The sequence below is a fragment of the Eubalaena glacialis genome, chromosome 10 (assembly GCF_028564815.1).
Source record: "Eubalaena glacialis isolate mEubGla1 chromosome 10, mEubGla1.1.hap2.+ XY, whole genome shotgun sequence".
NCBI classification, from domain to species: domain Eukaryota; kingdom Metazoa; phylum Chordata; class Mammalia; order Artiodactyla; family Balaenidae; genus Eubalaena; species Eubalaena glacialis.
In genome coordinates, this window is record NC_083725.1 from 110,005,673 (window position 1) to 110,027,064 (window position 21,392).

A 21,392-nucleotide genomic window follows, 5' to 3' on the forward strand; every position below is an offset into this window, starting at 1 on the left:
TAGTTTATCTCTGCGAGTTCACCGTGGTATCACAAGATTCAAAGTCTGGTGTTATTAAAATGTGCTATTGAGGTTTTTTTTTTTTTTTTGGAGTATAGTTGCTTTACAATGTTGTATTAGTTTCTGCTGTACAGCAAAGTGAATCAGCCACATGTATACATATATCCCCTCTTCCTTGGATTTCCTTCCCATTTAGGTTACCACAGAGCATTGATAGAGTTCTCTGTGCTATATAGTCTGTTCTCATTAGTTATCTATTTTATACATAGTAGTGTATGTATGTCAATCCCAATCTCCCAATCCATCCCACCCCTGACCCAGACTTTTCACACACTGCTGGATACCAGCATGACCAGCAGCACCTTGCACCATGATTGTCTGATTAGCATCTTCTTACTAGTCAGTGGGTCCAATAGGTCAGCCATACTTGTGCTGAGTGCCTACTCTGGACCGGGCTGTACCAAGTACACGAAATAAAACAAAGTCAAAAAAGATATGGACCCTGCACTCAGTGAACTCATGGTCTTGTGAGAAAGGGAGGCTCTGTGCACCGGGAAGGTCACTCCAGCAGACACAACGGGACCCAACTTTCTAACCAAGAGGCCTCCAGGGCACCAAAACTCTGACTTACGGTCAAGACTGGCATGGAGCTTCATGAAAGAAGGAAAGGGGCACACAGACCTGGATTCAGAACCTGGCTCCACAGCTTCCTTGCCCTATCCTCTTTGATGAAGCCATGTGACTTCTCGGTCCAGCTGCCCTTAATATTTGCAGGGCCAGGGCGGGATGCAAACAGAGGCTCTGGGACCCTAGGCTGAGAGGTTCCTCCTCACCCCACCAGCCCACGCCGGGCAACCCATGCCCACAAGGTACCCCAGCCTCCAGCACAGGAACTTTGCTCTTTTGTGTTCTTCAAAGGGACCCAACATTGGAAGGCTAGGTTCAAATTTCAAATGATCCAACTCCTCGGAGTTCTGTACAGAAATCCAGCCATCTCCTCTTCTCTTCCCAAACACAACTCCACCCCAAACCAGGGGCCTCATGGACATGCATGGGAATATCGCACCCACATGTCCAAGCTCTACCCACACCTCCTCCAAACAGCTGCCCCTCAGCCACCCTAGGGGCACACATACTGGCACAAAGGTAGAGGGGAGATGATGCTGACACAGGTGCTAGAAGTAGACTTGGGCCATTTGAGCAAGAGATGCCAGGGTTCTGGACACCCAAAGCGTGGTCTAAAAGGGGGAATGTGGGGAGTTCCCTGGTGGCCTAGTGGTTAGGATCCTGGGCTTTCCCTGCCATGGCCTGGGTTCAATCCCTGGTCGGGGAACTGAGATCCCGCGAGCGGCGCGGCACAGCCAAATAAATAAATAAATAATAAAAAATAAAAGGGGAATTCAGGCTCTCAGAGGACACATCCCTTTGGTCTCAAGGCCTTTTTCCCCCATGGAAGGATGCTGGCTGGAGGAGGACCAGAGCAAAAAACCCTCTAAATCATGGAACCCAGGGCAAGACCCTTCTTGCCCAGATCTAAAAGTAGTACTACCGCTCTGAGTTTGTACCTCCATCTGTGAAAAGGGGATATTAGTAGACCTCCCCTCCCATAGAGCTGCTCTGAATGTTAAATGAGTCAGTACACATACATTCATGACATGACGTGAGTAGTTAACAAAGGTCAGTTATTATTATAAATGATGTAGAGGGACAGAAACTCGAGAAACCAAGCAGGGAAGGAGAAAGCACATTCTGACACCCCTGCCCTTTAAACGAATCTAGTTTAGGTTTTCTCCCCTGTTATAGAGAGGACCCGGAAAGGAGCCCTGTCCCCATCAGGCCAGGCAGAATAGGATGTGGAACTCACTGGCAAGGGTTCTGGGAGGCAAGTGCAGGCCCAGCTTTTTCCCCCTCCCTCCAGAGTATACGATCACCCCGACAGGTTCAGGGGCAGGCCTGGTGGCCAGTGGGAGTCCTGAGGGGCCCAGAGTGGGGTCTGGGGGAATCCCTAGAAATTCTGATCTTCTTCTGGGGCCCACATCACAACCCCAGAGCTGGGAAGTTGGAGACAGCATGGGATCTGGCTGAGAGGCTTCACTGTAGCTTCTGATTCCAGAGTCACAGAGAAAGGAGGATGTCACCAAGTCATGGCTTTTTGAGATTTCAGGAGTTTTGGGTCCAAGATGTACCTTTTGATAATGGGGAGCCTGAAGCCCAGAGAGGAGAGAGGTCGGTCCCACATTACACAGCCATTCGGAGGCAGAGTCCAGGCTAGAACTCAAGACTTCTAATTCTCAGGTCTGGATTGCTTTCATCACACCGAGCAGACAGCCCTGGTCTGTGGCAGGGGCAGGTGGAGATGTGGAGGTCAAACACACACACACACAGGGTGGGAAGTTCTAACTAAGAACTGACTCCCAGACCCAGCTCTGCCACTTAGGACTTCTGAGACCTCAGGTCATAACTTTACTTTCTGCCCCTAAACTGCAACATCTATTTCCTCAGGTTGCTGTTAGGCTAAACAAGAAAATTAATATGAATATTATTAGCGTTTATTGAGCACAGGGTCAGGCTCTCTGTCAGGTTCTTTCATGCTTTATCTCATTTCATCCTTAAACAACCTGATGAGCTGGGAGCTACTATTGCCTCCCCCCCCCCACCCCCCCGCCTCGTTTTCTGGATGAGAAAACTGAAGCTTAGAAAACTTCAACACCTTGCCCAAGGTCATCTAGCTATGAGAGCAGCAGAGGCAGGGCATGAAACCAGCAAAGCCTCTGCTTTTGACCATTGAGCCAGCCCATCTTGTATGCCAACTGCCAAGTGTCCTGCAGTGAAGTTGCCAAATAGGTGAAGAAAAGAACCAGGGAAGTTCTGTGGACTCACTAAAGCGGTCCCCAAGAAGGAAGAGGGGTCCCAGGTGTCACACTGAGAGTAGGGGTGCTATTAATAAGCGGGAACTGGTAGATGAAGTCAAGACTCATCTAGTTTATGTCAATGTCCTGCTTCTTCTACATGACCTCCTTTCCAAAGCTCACAGTTCTCCACACAATGAAGCCTCCTTCTCAGGGAAAATCCATCCATCAGCCCATTTCCCTGAGATCCTTGGCTTCCCTTGGGACTGCAGGTCCCCCTACAGCCACCAGAGGGTGGGCCAGCTCTGCGGCAAGTCCTGAGGACACAGTAAGCCGCCCACCAGCCCCCTCCCCCAAGTGTCCAGCCAGGAATGGACCTAGATGCCCTATGGCACAGCCCTTGGTTACACTTTGCCTCGGGTACATCACTTTACTCCCTTAGATCTCAGAAAGTCTAACTGCAGAAGTTCAGTTCGATCAGACGTGGTGTCTGATTCTACTGAGATAAAGATCTTAAGAATCACCACCAAAACAGTAATGACAACAGCTACCACTACAGACACTGGTTAGAACCTCATTCTATGAAGCACTTTCTCATACCTTGACTGGCTGGAGATTTACTGGGTAAGCTGAAGCTTATGCGTGAGTGGTATATTCCATTGTACAGATGAGGAAACTTGAGGCAAACGGGAAAGGAAGTAACTCCCTTCAGGTCACCTAGAGGACTCTGGTCTTTGGGGAGAGCTGTTTCCAACTCCCTGCCTGTCTGAAGGAGGGGATGGGGGTTGGGGTGACTGCAAATGTGGATAGGGAGAGGAGGAACAAGGGGTCAGAATGCTCTACTGGGAATATCAAATGCATTGTGATATTTCCTGTAAACTGAGACCCTGGGCCATCCACCCATGCGCCATTCATCCATCCAACGGTGTTCATTGAGCACATGCTGGGGACACAAAGATGGATGAGAGGAATTTCCTGCCCTCAAAAAGCTGTCAGTCTAGTAGGGGAAAGTAGTGAGTCAGCAGATAACTATAGGAAACCGACGCCTGTACAGTGGGGTATAAGCAGAGGAATTTTTGACCGTCTGGAGCACACCCAAGTTCGGGGTGTCTCTTGGGGCTCCCAGGGCTGAAGGACAGGACTGGAGCCAAGGATCATTGGCGGGGACGCCCCCTTTCCTGCAGCTCACCCCGGGATGGGGGCTCCCCTCCCAGCCTCGGGTCCCCACCTGTGTTGGGGGCCGGGGTCCCAGCCCTCCCCCCCCCCCAGAAGAGCGCCAGCCCAGGGAACGGATGACAGCACACACCTGAGTCAGCCCGCCGCCCACCCGCCCCTCAGCGTCTGTCTCCGCATCTTGTGATATTTCGCTCCCCGGGAGCCAGCCCCACTGCGCTCCGGAGGCAGCTCGGCAAACAAACCCAGCGACAGATTGTGCCGCGGCTCATTCCGGGGAAGGACGCCAAATCCCACCCTACTACCCCCAACACTCCCTCCCCGCCGCCCCCTCCAGGCCTTCCTCCCAGGCGCGGGCCCTCGGCAGGGTGGATCCCGGGAAACGCAGGGACCCTGCTTTCTAGAGGTGGGAGAGGGACAGGAGCCCCAGAGACGCCCCTTTTCACTCCCACCTCACCCGAACATAAGACGGGCCGGAAAACGAAATTTAGTTGCTGGGAGGGCCTGGGAGCCCGGGAAGGGCAGAGGATGGAACCAGCAGGGGGCGCCCGAGCGTCGAGGTGCAAGAGGGCTGGGAGCCCGCTACTGAAACCCGGTGGAAAGGGAGATAAGCGACAGACATCCGACCCAGAGATGGAGAGACAGGGAGGCAAGGAGGCACAAGGACAGAAGGGAAGGGACAGAGACACGGACGGAAAGCGAGACAGAGAAGACAGTGACGCAAAGAGACAAATCATAAAGGAAGGAAATGGCAGGGAGAGAGTAAGGAGGGGAGGAAGGGAGGGAGGGAACAGAGAGACGGAGACCGTAAAATATGAGTAAGAGCGGGAGGAGAAAATGAGAGAAATCGAACGAGAACGAGGGGAGAATGAGATTATGGATGGAACAGAAAATGAATGGGAAAATGAGACCAGCATTTATAAAGCGCCGACTGTATGCCAGGCGCTGCGTTGGGTTCTGGCACAGACGGGAGAGGAGGAGCCAGAGAGCCAGGTGGAGGGGCGAAGGGGTTGTTTTTCTTTGCTCGCGGGAGCGGCCGCCCGGGACTCCCGCGCTTCCTCGGGCCGGCTTCGCGCAGATTTCCCTGGCTCTGGCCGTCGGCGCCGCTCCAGCAGCCCCAACCCGGCCTGCGCCGCTTGGCCACTGTCCCCGAAGCGGCTACCCCGAGGGCCCCGCGACTGTCCCGCGCCGGGGCGGCTCCCGAGGTCCGGATGCCCGACGCCCTGGACCAGGTCAAGGCCAGGGTGATCCGCATCGCCCCCTTTATAAGGAGACGCTTAGGTCGCGGGCCTGCAGGTATCGCCCTGAACGAGGCCACGAGGGGCGCAAGGGGTCCCGAAGAGATCAGAATGCCCCCCTCTTTAAAACGAAGTAGAAGAAGCTCCCGTGAAGCCAACGCTCTCCTCCCACCTTTGAGTCTTCTATCCCCCTCACGGGCGATGAGACACACGCGCACCCAAACTTGCACCCGCTTGCAGATGCATTAAGGGACATACACACACCAAGGTACACATACCCTGGCCACCCATCCCCAAGTTTGCTTGCGCCAAACTCTCACACGTTTCCCATCCGCGCAGACACGCGCGCTGGCTGACACTCAGCGGCTCATCCATTCGCACACTCACGAGCCCCTGCTTCCCCCGGCCCGTACAAAAGATAACGTGCAAGCACTCAGTCACACCTGCACAAGCGTCCTTGCGCGCGCGTGCACGCTCATATGCACTCGATCTCGCACCCACAAACTCTTGCATATACTATTCTTATAGTCGCACACTCTCAGGGCTTGGGGTCTGGGAACGGAAGGGACAGTGGAATCTTGGAGCTCTCCCAGAGGACAGGAACATTGGAGGCCTGGGCAAAGGTGCCTGGGGCCCGGCAAGGAGGAGGAGGTGACCCAGGAGCCCAGCTCCTCCCAGAAAGTTGGAAGGGGGGAACTGGGCAAGTCCACGGGGTTCCCTTACACTACCGCACCCCCCCCCAGGAAGGGATTTCTCTAGAAGCGTGGCGCCGTGACGGCGATCGAACACAGTCCTCCGGATCCCCCAGGAAAGAGAGGGGGCCTGGCTGGAGGGGGCTGGGAAGCCGCTACCGCCTCCTAGTGGCCAGGAAAGGGTTAAGTCGGCAAGCTAGGAAGCGAGGGAGGAGCCAGCGAGTGCGTGAAGGAGGGGGGTGGTTGGGAAGAGCATCCTCGCTGTCCCCACTCTGCCTCGGCGAGCAGCCGGCGAGCAGCCGGCGAGCAGCCGGCGCGCACGGACCGACGGACTGACGGACACCGCGCGCTGCCTGCGCTGCTGGGGGGCGCGGGCACCGGGCATCGACGGCCAGCTCGAGCCCCGTCCCGCCGCGCCCCACCCCGTCCCGTCGGGGCCGATGGCTCCTCCCGAGGTTCGCAGCCCGGGGGGCGCAGGGTAGAGCGCCGCGGCCCGGCCACACAGCCCGGGGACTCCCGGGCCATCCCGGAGCCCCGCGGAGTCCCCGCCGTCCGTCTGGCCGGCTCAGGGAGCGAGTGGGAGCGCCCTCCCCCCCGCCGCCCCCTCCCCCGAGCGTCGAGACAAGATGCTGCCCGGGCTCAGGAGCCTGCTGCAAGGTAGGGACCCCAGCCTGCGGGAGGGCAGAGAGCATCCTGTGGAGGCAAGCGGGGCGCCCCCTCCGCCAGGGCGCGAGGGTGGGGCAGTAGTGGGGGTGGGGGTAGCCTGGGAGGAAAAACGCTTAGCCCCGGGCCCCGCCCCCGCCCCCAGAGCTGCCGGCAGGAGCCGCGCACCCGACTCGGAGCCTGCTGGGCTGTGCGGGGAACTCGTGACCGAGGGGGGACGCAGGGGGCAGGCGGACGGGCCCCGGGGGGTGGGGAGGGAGGCTCAGGTTCTGCTGTCCCGGCTCCACCTCCGCTGGGGGACGCTGAGGACTCGGGCCGGCTGGGGAAGCGCCGACTCAGCAACTTCTCGTGCCCCGTGCCTCAGCACTTTCCAGTCACCAGGGAGGACGAGGGATGAGGGTAGGGGGCTGTCCGGGAGGATGAGGGAGCAGAGGGAGATCCACATGGCCCTCCCCGGTAGAACAGATGGAGGGCGCTAGAAAGGGGGTAGTTCCACGAACTGAGTGACAGACAGACAAGGGTGTGGGCCAGAGATTGGGGGTGGGGTGGGGAAGGGGCAAGAAGGAAAGGGATAGGAAGGGGCCAAAGATGGAGAGAGTGGTCAGGGGAGGGAGATAGGAGGAGGAGGAATAAAGGTTAGACGGGAAACGCTGGGAGGGAAGTGAGACCCTGGTGAGGACAGAGGAAGAGGGAAAGAGAGGGGAGACCAGATTAGGGGAGGGGTGGGGAGAAGACTAGGGCCAGGGACCCAGAACCTGGCGGTGGGAGAAATAGGAAAGAGAATGAGGGCTGGGACCCGAGGGATGGGGAAGGAACGGGGAGTGAGAAGATCAGAAAGCCAGAAACCAGAGGAGGATGGGGATGGTGGACAGAGATGGGATGTCAGGAACAGGGGAAGAGGATTGGGACGAGCTCTAGGGTGGGGGATGGGAAACCAGAGACAGGAGAGGGGCTGGGGTTGATCAGGATGGGGATGGGGGCTGGAAAGGGAGGAAAGGAGGAAGGAAGAGAAAGGGGAGAGAGAGAGAGAGAGAGAGAGAGACCAGGGGGGGCGGCCTAGGGATGAGACAAAGAGACTTCTGGTAACCACTTCCACGTGGGAAGCCCTCCATTTCCAAAGCGCCTGCCTGTCACTTCCCTTCTCTCAGGGAGTGGCCAGTGGGCCAGACCCTGGGCTCTGAGCTCAGGGCCTTGGGGGCGGCTGTGAGGGGGAGAGGAGGAAGACATTCAAGTGGAGTGGCAGCCTCCGAGGGTGGGCACCCGGCTGGCTCAGTGCTGCCATTTATATCTCTGGGCCCCGTCGTGGGATCCTGCCGCCGCCGCCACGGTGGCTGCTTATTTTGGGGTGTTACATTCTGGCAGAGTGCGAAGCTGTTTGCAGCAGCTCTAAACCTCCATCACCCGCGTCAGTGCCTCCCCAGGCCCCTGCGTCACTGGCATCATCACCACCTCCGTTCTGTTCCCCGGCTCCCACCTCCTCAAGCCCCTGCCACCTCAGCATCTGCCCGGCAGGCCCAGCCCTTTTGGGTGTGGAGCTGTTGCTTCTTGTCTGGGACCCTGTGCCCCTCCTTCAGAACCGGAGGCCTTGACTCCCTTTCCAGGGAGCACTCTTCCTGGGGCCACTCTGCCCTGAGGGTTGGCACCCTGTTTCCTGCCTCTACACTGGGTCCATCTGCTTCCTTCTCAAGTTTCTTCTTTCACAGGGATCTCTGGACTTAATGGTGGCTCCCGGGCTGAGAACTTTGTTTGTGAGCCTTGGTGCTCCAGGATGATAGCCCAGAGTCCTTGACAGTGGGCCCTCAGTGAATGGATACTTTTTGGCTCTGGGCACCTCAGTCCTCTGGGATCGATACCATGTTCTGGCCTCTCTCCATTCCCTCCCCTGGTCAGTTCTGGCCACATCTTCTGGACACTGGTCATCTCTTCCTGACTCCCAGGTGGGCCATCCCCTTTAACAACCACAGCCTGGAGCCCAGGAGGGGAAAGTTGGAGAGAACCTGGGTCCTTTACCTTGCCTTGACCCTGAATAGCCAAACAGACCCGGTGTCATTGCTGGCCCAGCCCTGTGCACCTGGGTGCAATTTCTGTCCTCCCTTTACCCCGAGCTCAGTAACTCTCACACTCAGGAGTGGTGTCTGTGGACGACGTGGGGTCTCCCAAAGAAAGGTCAGAGAGTCCCTTTTGACATGGACTTGTCCAATCTGGCTTCCACCTTGTACCAGCTGCATGACCTGAGGCAACTCATTTCCTGTTTGTGAGCCTCCCTCCCCTCATCTGCAAATTGGGAGCCATAATATCGATCTCACCTATGTTATGTTGTATTCTATGCATAAAGACATGTACAAATACAGTGGCTGGCACACAGTAGGTGTTTCATAACAGATGGTTTCTGCCCATCCTTGCTCTATGCTCCCCTGCAACTCTAGCCATCACCTGCTGACTTGAGAAAAAAAAAAAAAAGAGGATGGATGGAATGAGCAGAGGGTCGGGAGGCTGTTAGAATAGGCCCAGATAGTAGTGGGGGCATAAAATGAAGCCTTCGAGAAAGATACCGAAGGTGGATTGACAGAGGTTCGGTCAGGGCCTGGGCTGCTCCCTCAGAAATGAGCTCTTCCCCTCTCCAGTCCTCAGTGGTGTGGCTTGTGAAATAAGGGGTTTGCTCTTGATGGCCGATGAGGTGTCCCCCACCTTCCTGCTCTGACACTCTGTGCATCTTGCCCCCGTCTTTGCCAGGGATTCACAAAATGGGGCCGGGAGTGGAACTGTGGTCCTCGGGGAGAGAGGGAAGACCCAGGCCTGGAGGGAAGGAGTGATGGTGAAGAGCCGGGAGAAGCAGGGGGTGGGGAGGCAATGGTGGTGGGAAGGAAAAGGGCACACGCTGGGCAGGGGCTGAGGGCGGAGGAGGGAGAGAGAGGCACAGCTCACCAGGCCCTGCTGCCTCTGCCCAGGAGCAGTCCAGCCAGGCCTGGGGGCAGAGCAATCTAGAGCCCCACCTGCCCCTCCTCCTCGCTTCCAGTGAGAGCCGCAGCCTGAATTATGGATGAGGCTCCTTGGGTTACAGCTGCTTTGCACGGCAGCAGCAACGAGGACCAGAAATGGCAACAGAGTCACTGTTATGCAGCAGCTGTCACGGAGGGGCCCCCTGCTCAGGGCCCCCCCTCAAAGAGCCCGCAGGGAGCACCATCTTGGCCTTGGGGAGGTGGGCCATGATGGGGGGAGTTATGGGGGCAAGAGGGAGGGGATGTGGGGAAATAAGAGAGAAGCCCCCTAATGAGGGCAAGCAGGGGGCCAGGGAATTGTGGGCTAGAGGAATGAGTGGGGCCCCTGCCAGCCCCTGCTGAGCTCGGCCTCCAGGCTGGAAGAGACCCTGGTGCCAGGGGACTGGCTCCTGACTCTGGAGCACTCTGGGATCACGTGTCCTTCCCTCTCTCTCTCTCCTGGGTTAACAGTTGGCCCTAGAGGCTGAGGAAAGAGCTCCATAATCCTTGGAGGGCTGGCGGCCTTCTGAATGAACACCCTGTGAGCTTGTGGATAAGGGGTGGGATTAAGGGATCAGAGAGGGATTTGGCTTTCTCTGGTGTCAAGTCCTTGGGGAAGCGAGCTCAGAGGGTAACTCCACCAGGAAGGGAAGTGCTCTGGCCGGTCATCAGGAGACTCCTTTCTAGTCCTTACCCTGCCAATCACGTTGCTGTGTGACCTTGGGCAAGTCACTTTCCCTCTCTGAGCCCCAGCCATCACCTCAGTAGAACCAGAGCTTGAACCGGATGAACCTGGAGGATTTTCCACCTCCAAGATCTCCTGTTCTAAGCCTCAAACCTCAGCCCTCCTGAAAACCACCCAGGGCTCCCTACCGGGCTCCCGCACCCCACCCCTGCCTGGTTGGGTTGAGGGGTGAGAGACATGCTCTTTCACCCAACGTGGCTCTGAAAAACTTGGGAGGAGAAAGTAATCGTGAAACGCCGCACGGGGGAGGGGTGAGAAGGGCCGAGAAACGCGGAGGTGGTGTGAACGAAGGGAACAGCAGCCGCTGTGTCACCGAGTATTACATCACACCCAGCCTACACACGCACGGGGCCCGGCACTCACACACACGCGGAGGACCACCGGCACACGCTTGCGCGCAGCGGCGCGGGGAGGGGCCGGGACGCTCGCCGTGGGCCGGGTGGCGTGGCGCCGGGGTCCCCCACCCTGCGCTTTTGCGCTCCTCCATGGGAGGAGGCACAGCCCAGCTTCCGTGATGTCCGCGCCACACGCGGGCCCTGTCGTTGCCATGTGCCCACCCCGGGCTCAGCAGCACTTCATGTAGAGGGCACCCGGCTCCCACGCGCATTCACACACAGCAACCTCTGACGCCAGGCGTCAGTGAAAGTCACGGACCCCTCAGGCTCTACCCTGAGGACCCAGGATCTCAGGTCCTTGGGTCCAAGGGCAAAGGTCTTCCTCTGCCTTCGCAGGCGGTAGCACACTGTTTGGAGCAGACGCTGCTCATTCCATGTGTGACCAGAGGATGACTGCCTGGCTTTTGGAGTGCAAAACCTGCCAGATGAAAATCCCGAGACTCATCCGGAAGTCATGATAAAGGGTAGAGGTCAAGCCAGTTCCAGCCCAGAACTTGCATCAGCTGCCGTGAGGGTCAGAAGGCCAGGGGACAGGGATGGATGAGGGGCCCCAGAGCCCCTGCTATAGCTCAGGGATACGGAGGCCTAGACACGACTCTTTAGCCCCCAGGCTCTTGGGCCTCCCTGGGCCTGCCTCTCTATCTGTATCATAAGAAGGCTGGATCATAGCCAACCTTCAAAAGTTACTTTGAAAAAAAATTATTGTTATTTTTTGGCCGCACCAAGTGGGATCAAAGTTCCCCAGGGATCGAACCAGTGCCCCCTGCAGTGGAAGCGCAGAGTCTTAACCACTGGACCGCCAAGGAAGTCCTGAAAAAGAATTTTTAAGTGACTTTGAATGAGAAGAGCCTGGGGTGTAAAATGCAGATTCCTGGGCTATTCCCCCAGGGATGCTGATTCTGCACAGGCAGGGCCCAGGAAGCAGCATTCTTTCCAGGACCCTCTGATGATTCTGTTGCAGGTGGCTGGAGACCCCCTGTCCCTTGGTCCCTAAGATCCCTTCCAGTGTGGAGAGATGAGGGAGGAGGGCTGTGGTCACCAGTGAGCCAGCAAGACCAGACCCCAGAGGCAGCCAGAGGGCCATCTTACGTAGGCCTTAGTTTCACAGAGGGTCTCAATTTAGTTCCACCTGTTCTCAAATGGAGTCAATTTTGCTCCCCAGGTGATATGTGGCGACGTCTGGAGACATTTCGGTTATCATAGGTTATCATAACGGCAGGGGGAGGGGTGTTACACATCTAATGGGTAGAGGGCAGGGATGCTGCTAAACACCCTGTACAGGACATCGTCGTATAGGACCGCCTCCAGCAAAGCACTGTCCAGCCCAAGTCTCAAGACCAAAGTCATGGTCAAACCTACCAGAGTGAAAACAGGAATGAAAGCAGACGATCACTCATCAAACAACTTTGAACCTATCACAGCGCTTCCTACAATGTCCTCTTGGCATTTCTTTATTCTTTAATATACCAGGAGCCTCCAAAAGCGGAAGTGGCCAGGGCCTCTCGCGACTCTGAGGCTGCACCCAGAACCCCCCACCCAGGCTAGAAACGCAAGGCTCTCAGCAAGGGTCGCGTTAGGGCTGGGTGGGCCGGGCCCCTGGCTGGCACTCCCACGCTCGCAGCCCGCCCAGAGAGATCTCCCCCGCGCCCTCCCCGCAGGTCCCGCCCCGGCCTGCCTCCTGCTGATGCTCCTGGCCCTGCCCCCAGCTGCCCCCAGCTGCCCCATGCTCTGTACCTGCTACTCGTCCCCGCCCACCGTGAGCTGCCAGGCCAACAACTTCTCGTCGGTGCCGCTGTCCCTGCCGCCCAGCACGCAGCGCCTCTTCCTGCAGAACAACCTCATCCGCACGCTGCGGCCCGGCACCTTCGGGCCTCACCTGCTCACTCTGTGGCTCTTCTCCAACAACCTCTCCGCCATCTATCCGGGCACCTTCCGCCACCTGCAGGCGCTCGAGGAGCTGGACCTCGGCGACAACCGGCACCTGCGCTCTCTGGAGCCCGACACCTTCCAGGGCCTGGAGCGGCTGCAGTCGCTGCATCTGTACCGCTGTCAGCTCAGCAGCCTGCCGGGCAACATCTTCCGCGGCCTGGTCAGCCTGCAGTACCTCTACCTCCAGGAAAACAGCCTGCTCCACCTACAGGTGAGCCGGCCCTAGCCCGGCGCGCGCGCGCACGCAGACACACATAGTCCTCTTCTGCTTCCCTCTCTCCCCGGGGCCTCTCGGCCCCTCTGTCCCTGCTCACCCTTCCCGCCTCTGTCTCAGCACCTCTCTCTATTTCTCTGTCCCTTTTCTAGGTTTCTGTCCCTCCCACTTTCTCCAGGGGCTTTTCTTTATTTTGTCTCCTCCGTCTATCTTTCTCTGTCACTAACACCCCACCCCCCATCTGACTGCGTCTGCCTGTCTGTCTCTCCCTTTCTGTCCCTCTCTGTCTCGCTCACTAACTTGCCTCCCCCATCTGTCTCCCTCTGCCTCTTCTGTCTGTCTCCCTTCACACGCCCACTCCACGCACACCCCCCCATGTCTGTCTGGGTGTACGTGTGTGTCTCTTTCTGTGATCTCTCCTTTCCCCCTTGTTTGCCTTCAGGGGACTCTGCCTTTCCCCAGGCACCCCAGCCCAAAGGGCTTCGTGGTGGCTTTTCTCACCCACTCCCATGCCCTCCCGCAACATGGGGAGGTGGGCAAGAGGGCAGAGCCACTGCAACTGGTATCCCATAGAAGGGTCCACCTCTCTCCACCTCACTGGATCGTGGGACAAGGGAAAACCCTACCCTTTCTAGATTCCATCCCCCAAACCTATCCCCCAAATCTGTTGTCTCAGTGCAACCGGTGAAGGAAAAAAAGCGTAACGAGCTGTTAAGCAGCTGGAAAATGGATGCTCTGAAACCGGAAGGAATAACAGTAATTGCTATTTATTGTTATTATTATTGATCTAAATATTTATTGTTGTTGTTATGCTGACTGTTTGACAGTCAAATCCTCCCATTCTATTTCCCCAGGAAGCAATAACACACCCTCCAAGCCACTCTGGGAGAAAATTCTCCCTCGGCTACACAACCTCTGGATATCCAAACTCTCCCCTCTCCCCACACCAACCTGGAAGGCACTTCCTCCTCCCCATCCCAGGCTGAGGCCTAACTGGTGGATTTGATGCTGATAATTATAACAACAGCAATAGCAATAATAATTTAACATTTATTGAGCACCCAGAATGTGCTTGGTGCTGAGAAAAGGGCAGCGAACAAAACAGATGAAACTCCTGCCTTCGCAGAGAGCATTCTAGTGGCGGGGAGAGACAAGAAGTAAAATGTACAGTATGTTGGGAAAATATGTTGTGTGTTATTATTATTGCATAAGTAATGATAATAATAGCCCACTAGCACTTAGCAGGCACACTATGCATCAGGCGCTGTGCTAAGGACTTTACGGGTATCAACTCTGCCATTTACAAGTGTGTGGCATTTTTTAACCTCCCTGAGCCTCAGTTTTTCCATCTGTAAAATGGGAGTAGCCATAGCACCCATCTTCTAGGGATTTTATAAGTGTTAAGTGCATGAATAATTTGTAAAGCACTTGGAACAGCGTTTGGCGTACAGCGGGCACGCTATAAATGCTTGTTAAGATACTATTTTAAAAAGAGAAACAAGCCTCATTTAACACCGGTCTCAGTGAAATGGCCCATCTTGGACCCTATCCTGAAGATATGGGTCAACTTCAAGGATTATACTGAGACCATGGGTGGGTCCCAGAACACTCCCTCCTTTTTCTTCTTCCTAACTTTGCACCTCATGGTTTCCAAAGTGTGCTCAGTCACCTCATCTCATTTCTACAGCCCTGTCGGGAGATTGTTTATACGCCCTTACAGATGAGGAAGCTGAGACCAAGGGTCCCAAAGTCTCTTAAATCCTTGTCCATGTGCCTGGGGGCTTAACGTGTTCTCAGTATCACGTCAAACCTCACAACAGGCTGGCAGTAGGGATGGTTAGGGGCAGTAGGGACAAAAAATGAAGTTTCTGAGGCCACACAACCAGGAAGAGCTGGTGGCACTTGAGCCTTCGTAGTCTGATGACACTTCAGGCCATTTTTATCACCCAGAACTCTCCACTGGGCGCTGACCAGGTGCAGGGGGAATGGTACTCAGAAGGACAGCAGAGTAGGCTCATTTTTGAAAGCACATGCTTTGTTTTGTTTTGGTTTTGGCTGCACTGCGCAGCATGTGGGATCTTAGTTCCCTGACCGGGGATCAAACGCACGCCCCCTGCAGTGGAGCGTGGGGTCTTAACCTCTGCACCACCGGGGAAGTCCCTGAAAGCACATGCTTTGAGTCTGCCAGACCTAAGTTCACATCCTGGCTCCTATACGACGTTGGACAAATTACTCGTTACAAATTACTCTCTCCATTGCCATTTCCTCAGCTGTAAAATGGCAATCATGATAGTAATTAACAATAATACTTACCTAAGAAGTTTTGTAAGGATTAAAATTTAGCACAGGGCCACATCAATACATGGGCGCTGTCATTATCATTATTGTTAATTATTACTAGTAGTGCAACAACCACTACTACTGAGATCCTGACCCCCTTATCAACATATATTAGTTGCGCAGATTAGGAATCTGGGGTCAGCAGGCCTGAGTTTGAATCCCTGCTCTGCTATTTTCTGACTTATTTAACTTTAGACAAGTTGCTGCCCCCTCTGAACCTCAGTTTTCTTATCTTTAAGATGGGAATAATAAAAATAATACCTTCCATAAAGAATGGCTGTAAAGAGTAAATGAGTTCGTATATATAAAGCACATAGTTAAGTGCTGAATAAATTTTGTCGTCATGACCTGATCCTCCATCACAAATGGCAGCCAGGGCCTGGGGTCAGGGAAGACCTGGGCAGGGGAGACCTTGAGTGGACACTGGGGTCTTCTGAAATGGGAAGTGTTGGTTCTGCACACACCTGGCATGAATGGTAGGGGGCATCATGGGAAGGAAACATCTTCACACCTGGCCCTATATAGAAGAGAAAGAAAGAGACAGCCTCTGCCTGTGAACTGCCTGGAGAAACTAGGCTGGGAGATGCCACAGGCAGGTGAGGAAGCATGCGGGCTGGGCTGAGATCTGCAGAGTGCACGTGTGACCCAAGATGGCACCGGGCCTGCCCCGAGAGGGGAGATCTGGAGGAGGCAAGAGGACCACAGCTTTTCAGGATGAGGAAGGTGGAAATGGGAATGGGGTAGAGTGGAGGTTCTCACAGACTGTCTGCTGTAGGCCAGGCACTGTGCCAGGTGCGTTCATCACAGATACTTACTGAGCATCTACTATATGCCAGGCAGTGTTATGGGTGCCAGGGATTCAGAAGTGAACAAAAACAGTGTCCCTGCTCTCCTGGAGCATATTTCCTACTGGAGTGGAACCAGATGATAGAGGCACCGGTCTCTCTTTTAACTGTTAGAGCAGCCTGCATGGCGTAAAAGAGCAGTCTTTACATTCAGGCAGATCTGATTTGCTCTGTGGCTTTGGGCAAGTTACTTAACCACTCTGAGCCTCAGTGGACCCATCTGTGAAATGGAGAAAATGACCTGTAACTCAGGGGTTCGTTGTGAGGATTAAAGGAGATGCTACTTGAAAGGGGTTTAGTGTGTCCAGTCCAGAGTAAGCATCATTTCCCCCATTCAATGGCTGAGGACCCTGAGGCTCGGAGAAGTTAAGTCACCCATCCAAGGTCACCCAACTTGTAAAGGGCACAGCCTAGAATTAGCCCAGGTCTGTCTGGCTCCGAAGTGCAACTGTTCAGAGCTCTGTCTCCAGAGTTCACGTCTGCCTTCCACTACATATTGGCTCTTGAACTCTAGGCCAGTCACTTGCCTTCTCTGAGCCTCCCTCTCCTAATCTCTGAAAGGGGGAGAATAATACTATCTGCTTCACGGGACTTCCCTGGCGGTCCAGTGGTTAAGACTCCGCGCTCCCAATGCAGGGGGCATGGGTTCGATCCCTGGTCAGGGACTAAGATCCCACATGCCACATGGCGCAGCCAAAAAAAAAAATTATCTGCCTCGTAGGGCTGTGATGATTCGGTTACTACATGGGATCTGTGTAGCACAGAGCCTGGCACATGGTAAGCGCTCCATTAGTCAGCTGCTGACCCAAACGATGGCGATGATACCCAGCGTAGATCGGTGAGCACTGTGCGTAGGGGTGCCTGGCACGGAGCAGACACTCAGTACAGCTTTCTTGAATGAATGAGGTACATTCCAGGACTCACTTGCTCATTAATATCAGATGAGGATGGATCTTAATGATCAACGATCTCAAGTCCCTTGTTTCACAGATGAAAAAAAACCTGAGGCTCAGAGAGGTGCCCGGAGCTGCCCAAGGTCACACAGCCCAGCAGCTGATTTGATCAGTGCCAGAGACTGGAGCTGGGAGGTTGGAGGGAGGCAAGGTTAAGAACAGGATGCTGTCCAGGGAAGGGGGCAGGGGTGCTGCGTTGAGGTTCCAAATGGATTTAGAGAGCTGTGAACCGGCCACGGGGAGGTGAGGGAAATGTGGTTTTCAAAATGGAAGAGGATGACTTTAACAGACACCCTCTGCCCAGAGGGAGGGCGTGATAGGGAGCGTGGTGGGGGAGGGGGAGGGCTGTGAAGGTCAAGAGCTTATTAATGCACAGAGAACCATTTTAGAGGAAGGACCGGATCTGAGAGCTGCAGCCTAGGAAGTGACAAGAGGATCTGGCAACAGCTTGGATGGGGGTTGGGGGAATGGACCCCCAGGCTGAGGCTCAGAGCAGGAGGGGCAGGACTTTTGCCAGGGGAAGGAGAAGGAGATTGGAACCGAGGAATCCTGTAGCCCAAAAACTGGGGCTGTAGGTCAAAGGTGCCTGAATTCCCTAGCATCTCTGAACTTTTGGTCTTCCCTTCCTGACTTCTGGAAGTCCCCAAAGTGCCAATTACCTCTGCTCCCTCTACACCCCACCCCACCCCATATTTATCCTTTGACCAGGTATCTCTGGGTGTGTCCTACTCTTGCTGACACTCCATTAAAAAGAGAAACCCTAATTAGGTGTTTGAGTGGAAGGGATTCAGCCCACTCCCTGGGGGGGCCAAGAAGAAAAGGACAAGGACACCAGGCCACGCTGGGCCAGGCTGAGGCCACGGACGTGCAGGGAGCCCTCCGCTGGAGACCTGAGCTGGGCATGGGGCTGTGGCAGCAGGAGGTGGAGAAAGCTGGTGTCACAGGCAGCCGAGAAGGTTGAGGGGGACGGATCTCAATGTGGCCAAGAGGAGGGTTCTTGGCAGGCTCAGTTCCTGTAGCAGAGAGGGCGGAAGCCAGATGGGAGGGGGCGAGAAAATGCAGGAGCACAGGAAGGCGGAGGCTGTGAGTGTGGGCTGGGAGTCAACGCCCTCCCCCCACCTGAGAGCCTGAGACCAGGCTCCTGGGTGAGGTGGGGGGATCATCTCCCCAGGCAGGGAAGGGTGGGAGAGGCACCGCCAAGAAACAGGAATCCGGGGTGAGCTGGCTTGAGCACAGAGGATACCCTTGTCCCCCAGAACCAGACCCCCTGGATCTGCTGACCACAATGATGTCCTCCACAAGAGGGGAGGACCTCAGTACTGGGGCTCTGGTCCCCTCTCTGGCAAGCCCTTCATCTCTCTGGGTCTCAGTGCTCTCCTCTGCAAAAAAGTAGGCTAGGCTGGTGCACCCAGAAGCACTAACTCCCAAATCTGGTTGATCATCACCAATACCTTGGTGAACTGGTTAAAATGCAGCGCCAGCCCCCTGCTCTCTCCCCTCCATGGAGCATACCCACTCCTCCACTCCCCTGAACCACAGTTCAAGGTCCTTCCAGCACTAATATGGTCTGATTCAGAGACTCCCCAGCCTTGGGCAGATGGGACAGCCCCTCTAAGGGGACAGTGAAGCAGGGCATGGGGCAGCAGGCTTCCTTCCCCTCCCCTGCTGCCTCTGTGGGGTGGAGCTGATATGGTCCCCTTAATGTCCCAGCCCAGTAGCAGAACTTTGGGGTCCCAGGAAGCTCCTCTATTAGAGGAAAAATGGATGGGACCTAATTCTAACTAAGACACTATTGTCATAATAATCACCATTTATTGATGGTGGTCTGTGTGCCCACCGGGTACGGCATCCTTACAAGATCTCATCTAACCCTCCCTCAGCCTGCTGAAAGAGGTGTTCTCTGAGTTACACACACTGAGGAAACTGAGGCTCAATGAGGCTAAATAACTTGCCCAAAGTAACGCAGCTGGGAAGAGGGCAAGCTGGATTTGAGCCGGGACTCTGCTGACTCCTGAGCCTGTGGGCTTCATCACTGGACCGAATCCCAATGTGCCAGGCCCTGTGCCCGACACTTCACCCATCTGATATGTATGGGGATTGTCTTCTTAAATCCTCAAAACAAACCCAGGGGGAGGTACACTCACCTCCATTTTAAAGACGAGGAAACAGATTGCTGGCTTGGCCAAGTTCACAATAATGGCTAACTCACAGAATGCCCACCACATGTATTAATACATGTTGTTTCATTTAATCGCCACATGTTACAGATGAAGAAACTGAGTCATAAGGATACTGAGTGACTTGCTCAAGTGTCAGTTAATAAGGCCAGGATTTGAAAGTCAGGGAGTCTGGAAGTCTGCATACTTAGCCAAATCAGAGGTTCTCATTCTCCAAGTGCGGTCCTCCCACCAGCAGCATCAGTACCACCTGGGAACTTGTAAAGACGTGCAGAATCTCACGCCCCCCCCCCCGCGGCCACCCCCACCCCCGCTCCAAGACCTGCTGAATCAGAAACCCTGCGGCCAGGGCTCAGGGATCTGCAGGGGATTCTGATGCACCCCCAAAGTTTTAAGAACTCTATTGCGTTTCTCACATTAACCTCTAAATAGATTAGAGGAGGCAGGATTAGAACCCAGGACTCTATGAGTCAGAAGGTCAAACCCCTTCTGTTCTACCACAATGCTCCCCTTCTTTCCCAGATTTCTTCGGTACCTGTCTCAGAACCACTCACCACTCTTCTTCTCCCCCCCCCCCCCCGCCAGGATGACCTGTTCGCGGACCTGGCCAACCTGAGCCACCTCTTCCTCCACGGGAACCGCCTGCGGCTGCTCACGGAGCACGTGTTCCGCGGCCTGGGCAGTCTGGACCGGCTGCTGCTGCACGGGAACCGGCTGCAGGGCGTGCACCGCGCGGCCTTCCGCGGCCTCAGCCGCCTCACCATCCTCTACCTGTTCAACAACAGCCTGGCCTCGCTGCCGGGCGAGGCGCTCGCCGACCTGCCGGCGCTGGAGTTCCTGCGGCTCAACGCCAACCCCTGGGCGTGCGACTGCCGCGCGCGGCCGCTCTGGGCCTGGTTCCAGCGCGCGCGCGTGTCCAGCTCCGACGTGACCTGCGCCACCCCCCCGGAGCGCCAGGGCCGCGACCTGCGCGCCCTCCGCGAGGCCGACTTCCAGGCCTGCCCGCCCGCCGTGCCCACGCGGCCCGGCAGCCGCGCCCGCGGCAACAGCTCGTCCAACCACCTGTACGGGGTGGCCGAGGCCGGGGCGCCCCCCGCCGACCCCTCCACCCTCTACCGAGACCTGCCAGCCGAAGACCCGCGGGGGCGCCAGGGCGGGGACGCACCCACCGAGGACGACTACTGGGGGGGCTACGGGGGCGAGGACCAGCGGGGCGAGCAGACGTGCCCCGGCGCTGCCTGCCAGGCGACCCCGGACTCCCGCGGCCCCGCGCTCTCGGCCGGGCTTCCCACCCCTCTGCTTTGCCTCTTGCTCCTGGTCCCCCACCACCTCTGACTGCGGTGCTGAGACTGAAGAGGCCGGTGTGTCTCGCTCCCCCTCATCCCTCATCCCCCATCCCCAGCTGCGGCTCTGGCCCAGTCCCCGCCCTCTGGCCGTGCGGCCTTGCTGCCTTCTTTCCCCTCCCAGCTCCTCTCTTCCCCTGGGACCAGGCCACCTCTCCCTGCCTCCCAGGCTGCTGGCTTATGGCAGCCCCAGGAGGACACATCTGGTGGCTCAGCCCTGTTCTCGCCAACTCTGGCCATTAACCCGTTCCCATCCTAAGGCTGGGGTGGGCACCCCAGGCAGCCGCTGACCCCTTCTCCCAGTGCCCACAGTGGACTCGGGAGGGGCTTTTGTCTGCAGAGCATCTTCCACCAGCAGAGCCTTTGGAAGCTCCCGGGAAGGGAGCCCTGCCCAGGAGCCCTTTGGAGGGATGCTTCAGTCGGGGCCAGGCCAACCTTAGGCCCCTGCTTATCCTAGCACCCCTCAACCTCCCGACACTGGAGAAATACTTTTCTCCTATGTCTACCTTGGACACTTTTTAGGGTGCCTGGAGAGAACTTTCCTCTCCACCGTGGCCCCTGTGTGGTGAAGATCAACAGAAGTTGTTTGGGAAAAAAAAAAATTTATTAAAAAATTCTATTATTTTACCTTCTGTAAGATTTGTTGGCTCAGGTCCTCAAAAGTGGGAGGAGGGCTTAGAACCATCAGGCTGTCAGGGCCAGGAGGGTTAGAAAAAGGGGAACCATTTCATGCTATCAAAGTGCTTCTTGCTGTTTTCCCAGGACAAGAAGCTGAAGCCTCAGGAACAGGGTTGTGACCCTGGAGTCCCAGGCAGGACAGGTGAAATCTGACAGCCAGGAGTGGGCGCTAATGGCACC

General features: G+C 56.1%; 1 protein-coding gene across 1 annotated transcript; it reads left to right on the top strand.

The window, feature by feature from the left end:
• Positions 1 to 6,223: 6,223 nt before the first annotated feature.
• RTN4RL2 (reticulon 4 receptor like 2) lies at positions 6,224 to 21,117 on the top strand. Its single transcript, XM_061203349.1, has 3 exons — positions 6,224 to 6,609; positions 12,392 to 12,873; positions 19,777 to 21,117. The coding sequence occupies exons 1-3, from the start codon at positions 6,579 to 6,581 to the stop codon at positions 20,524 to 20,526; spliced, it is 1,263 nt and encodes a 420-aa protein (XP_061059332.1). The 5' UTR covers positions 6,224 to 6,578; the 3' UTR covers positions 20,527 to 21,117.
• Positions 21,118 to 21,392: the final 275 nt, after the last annotated feature.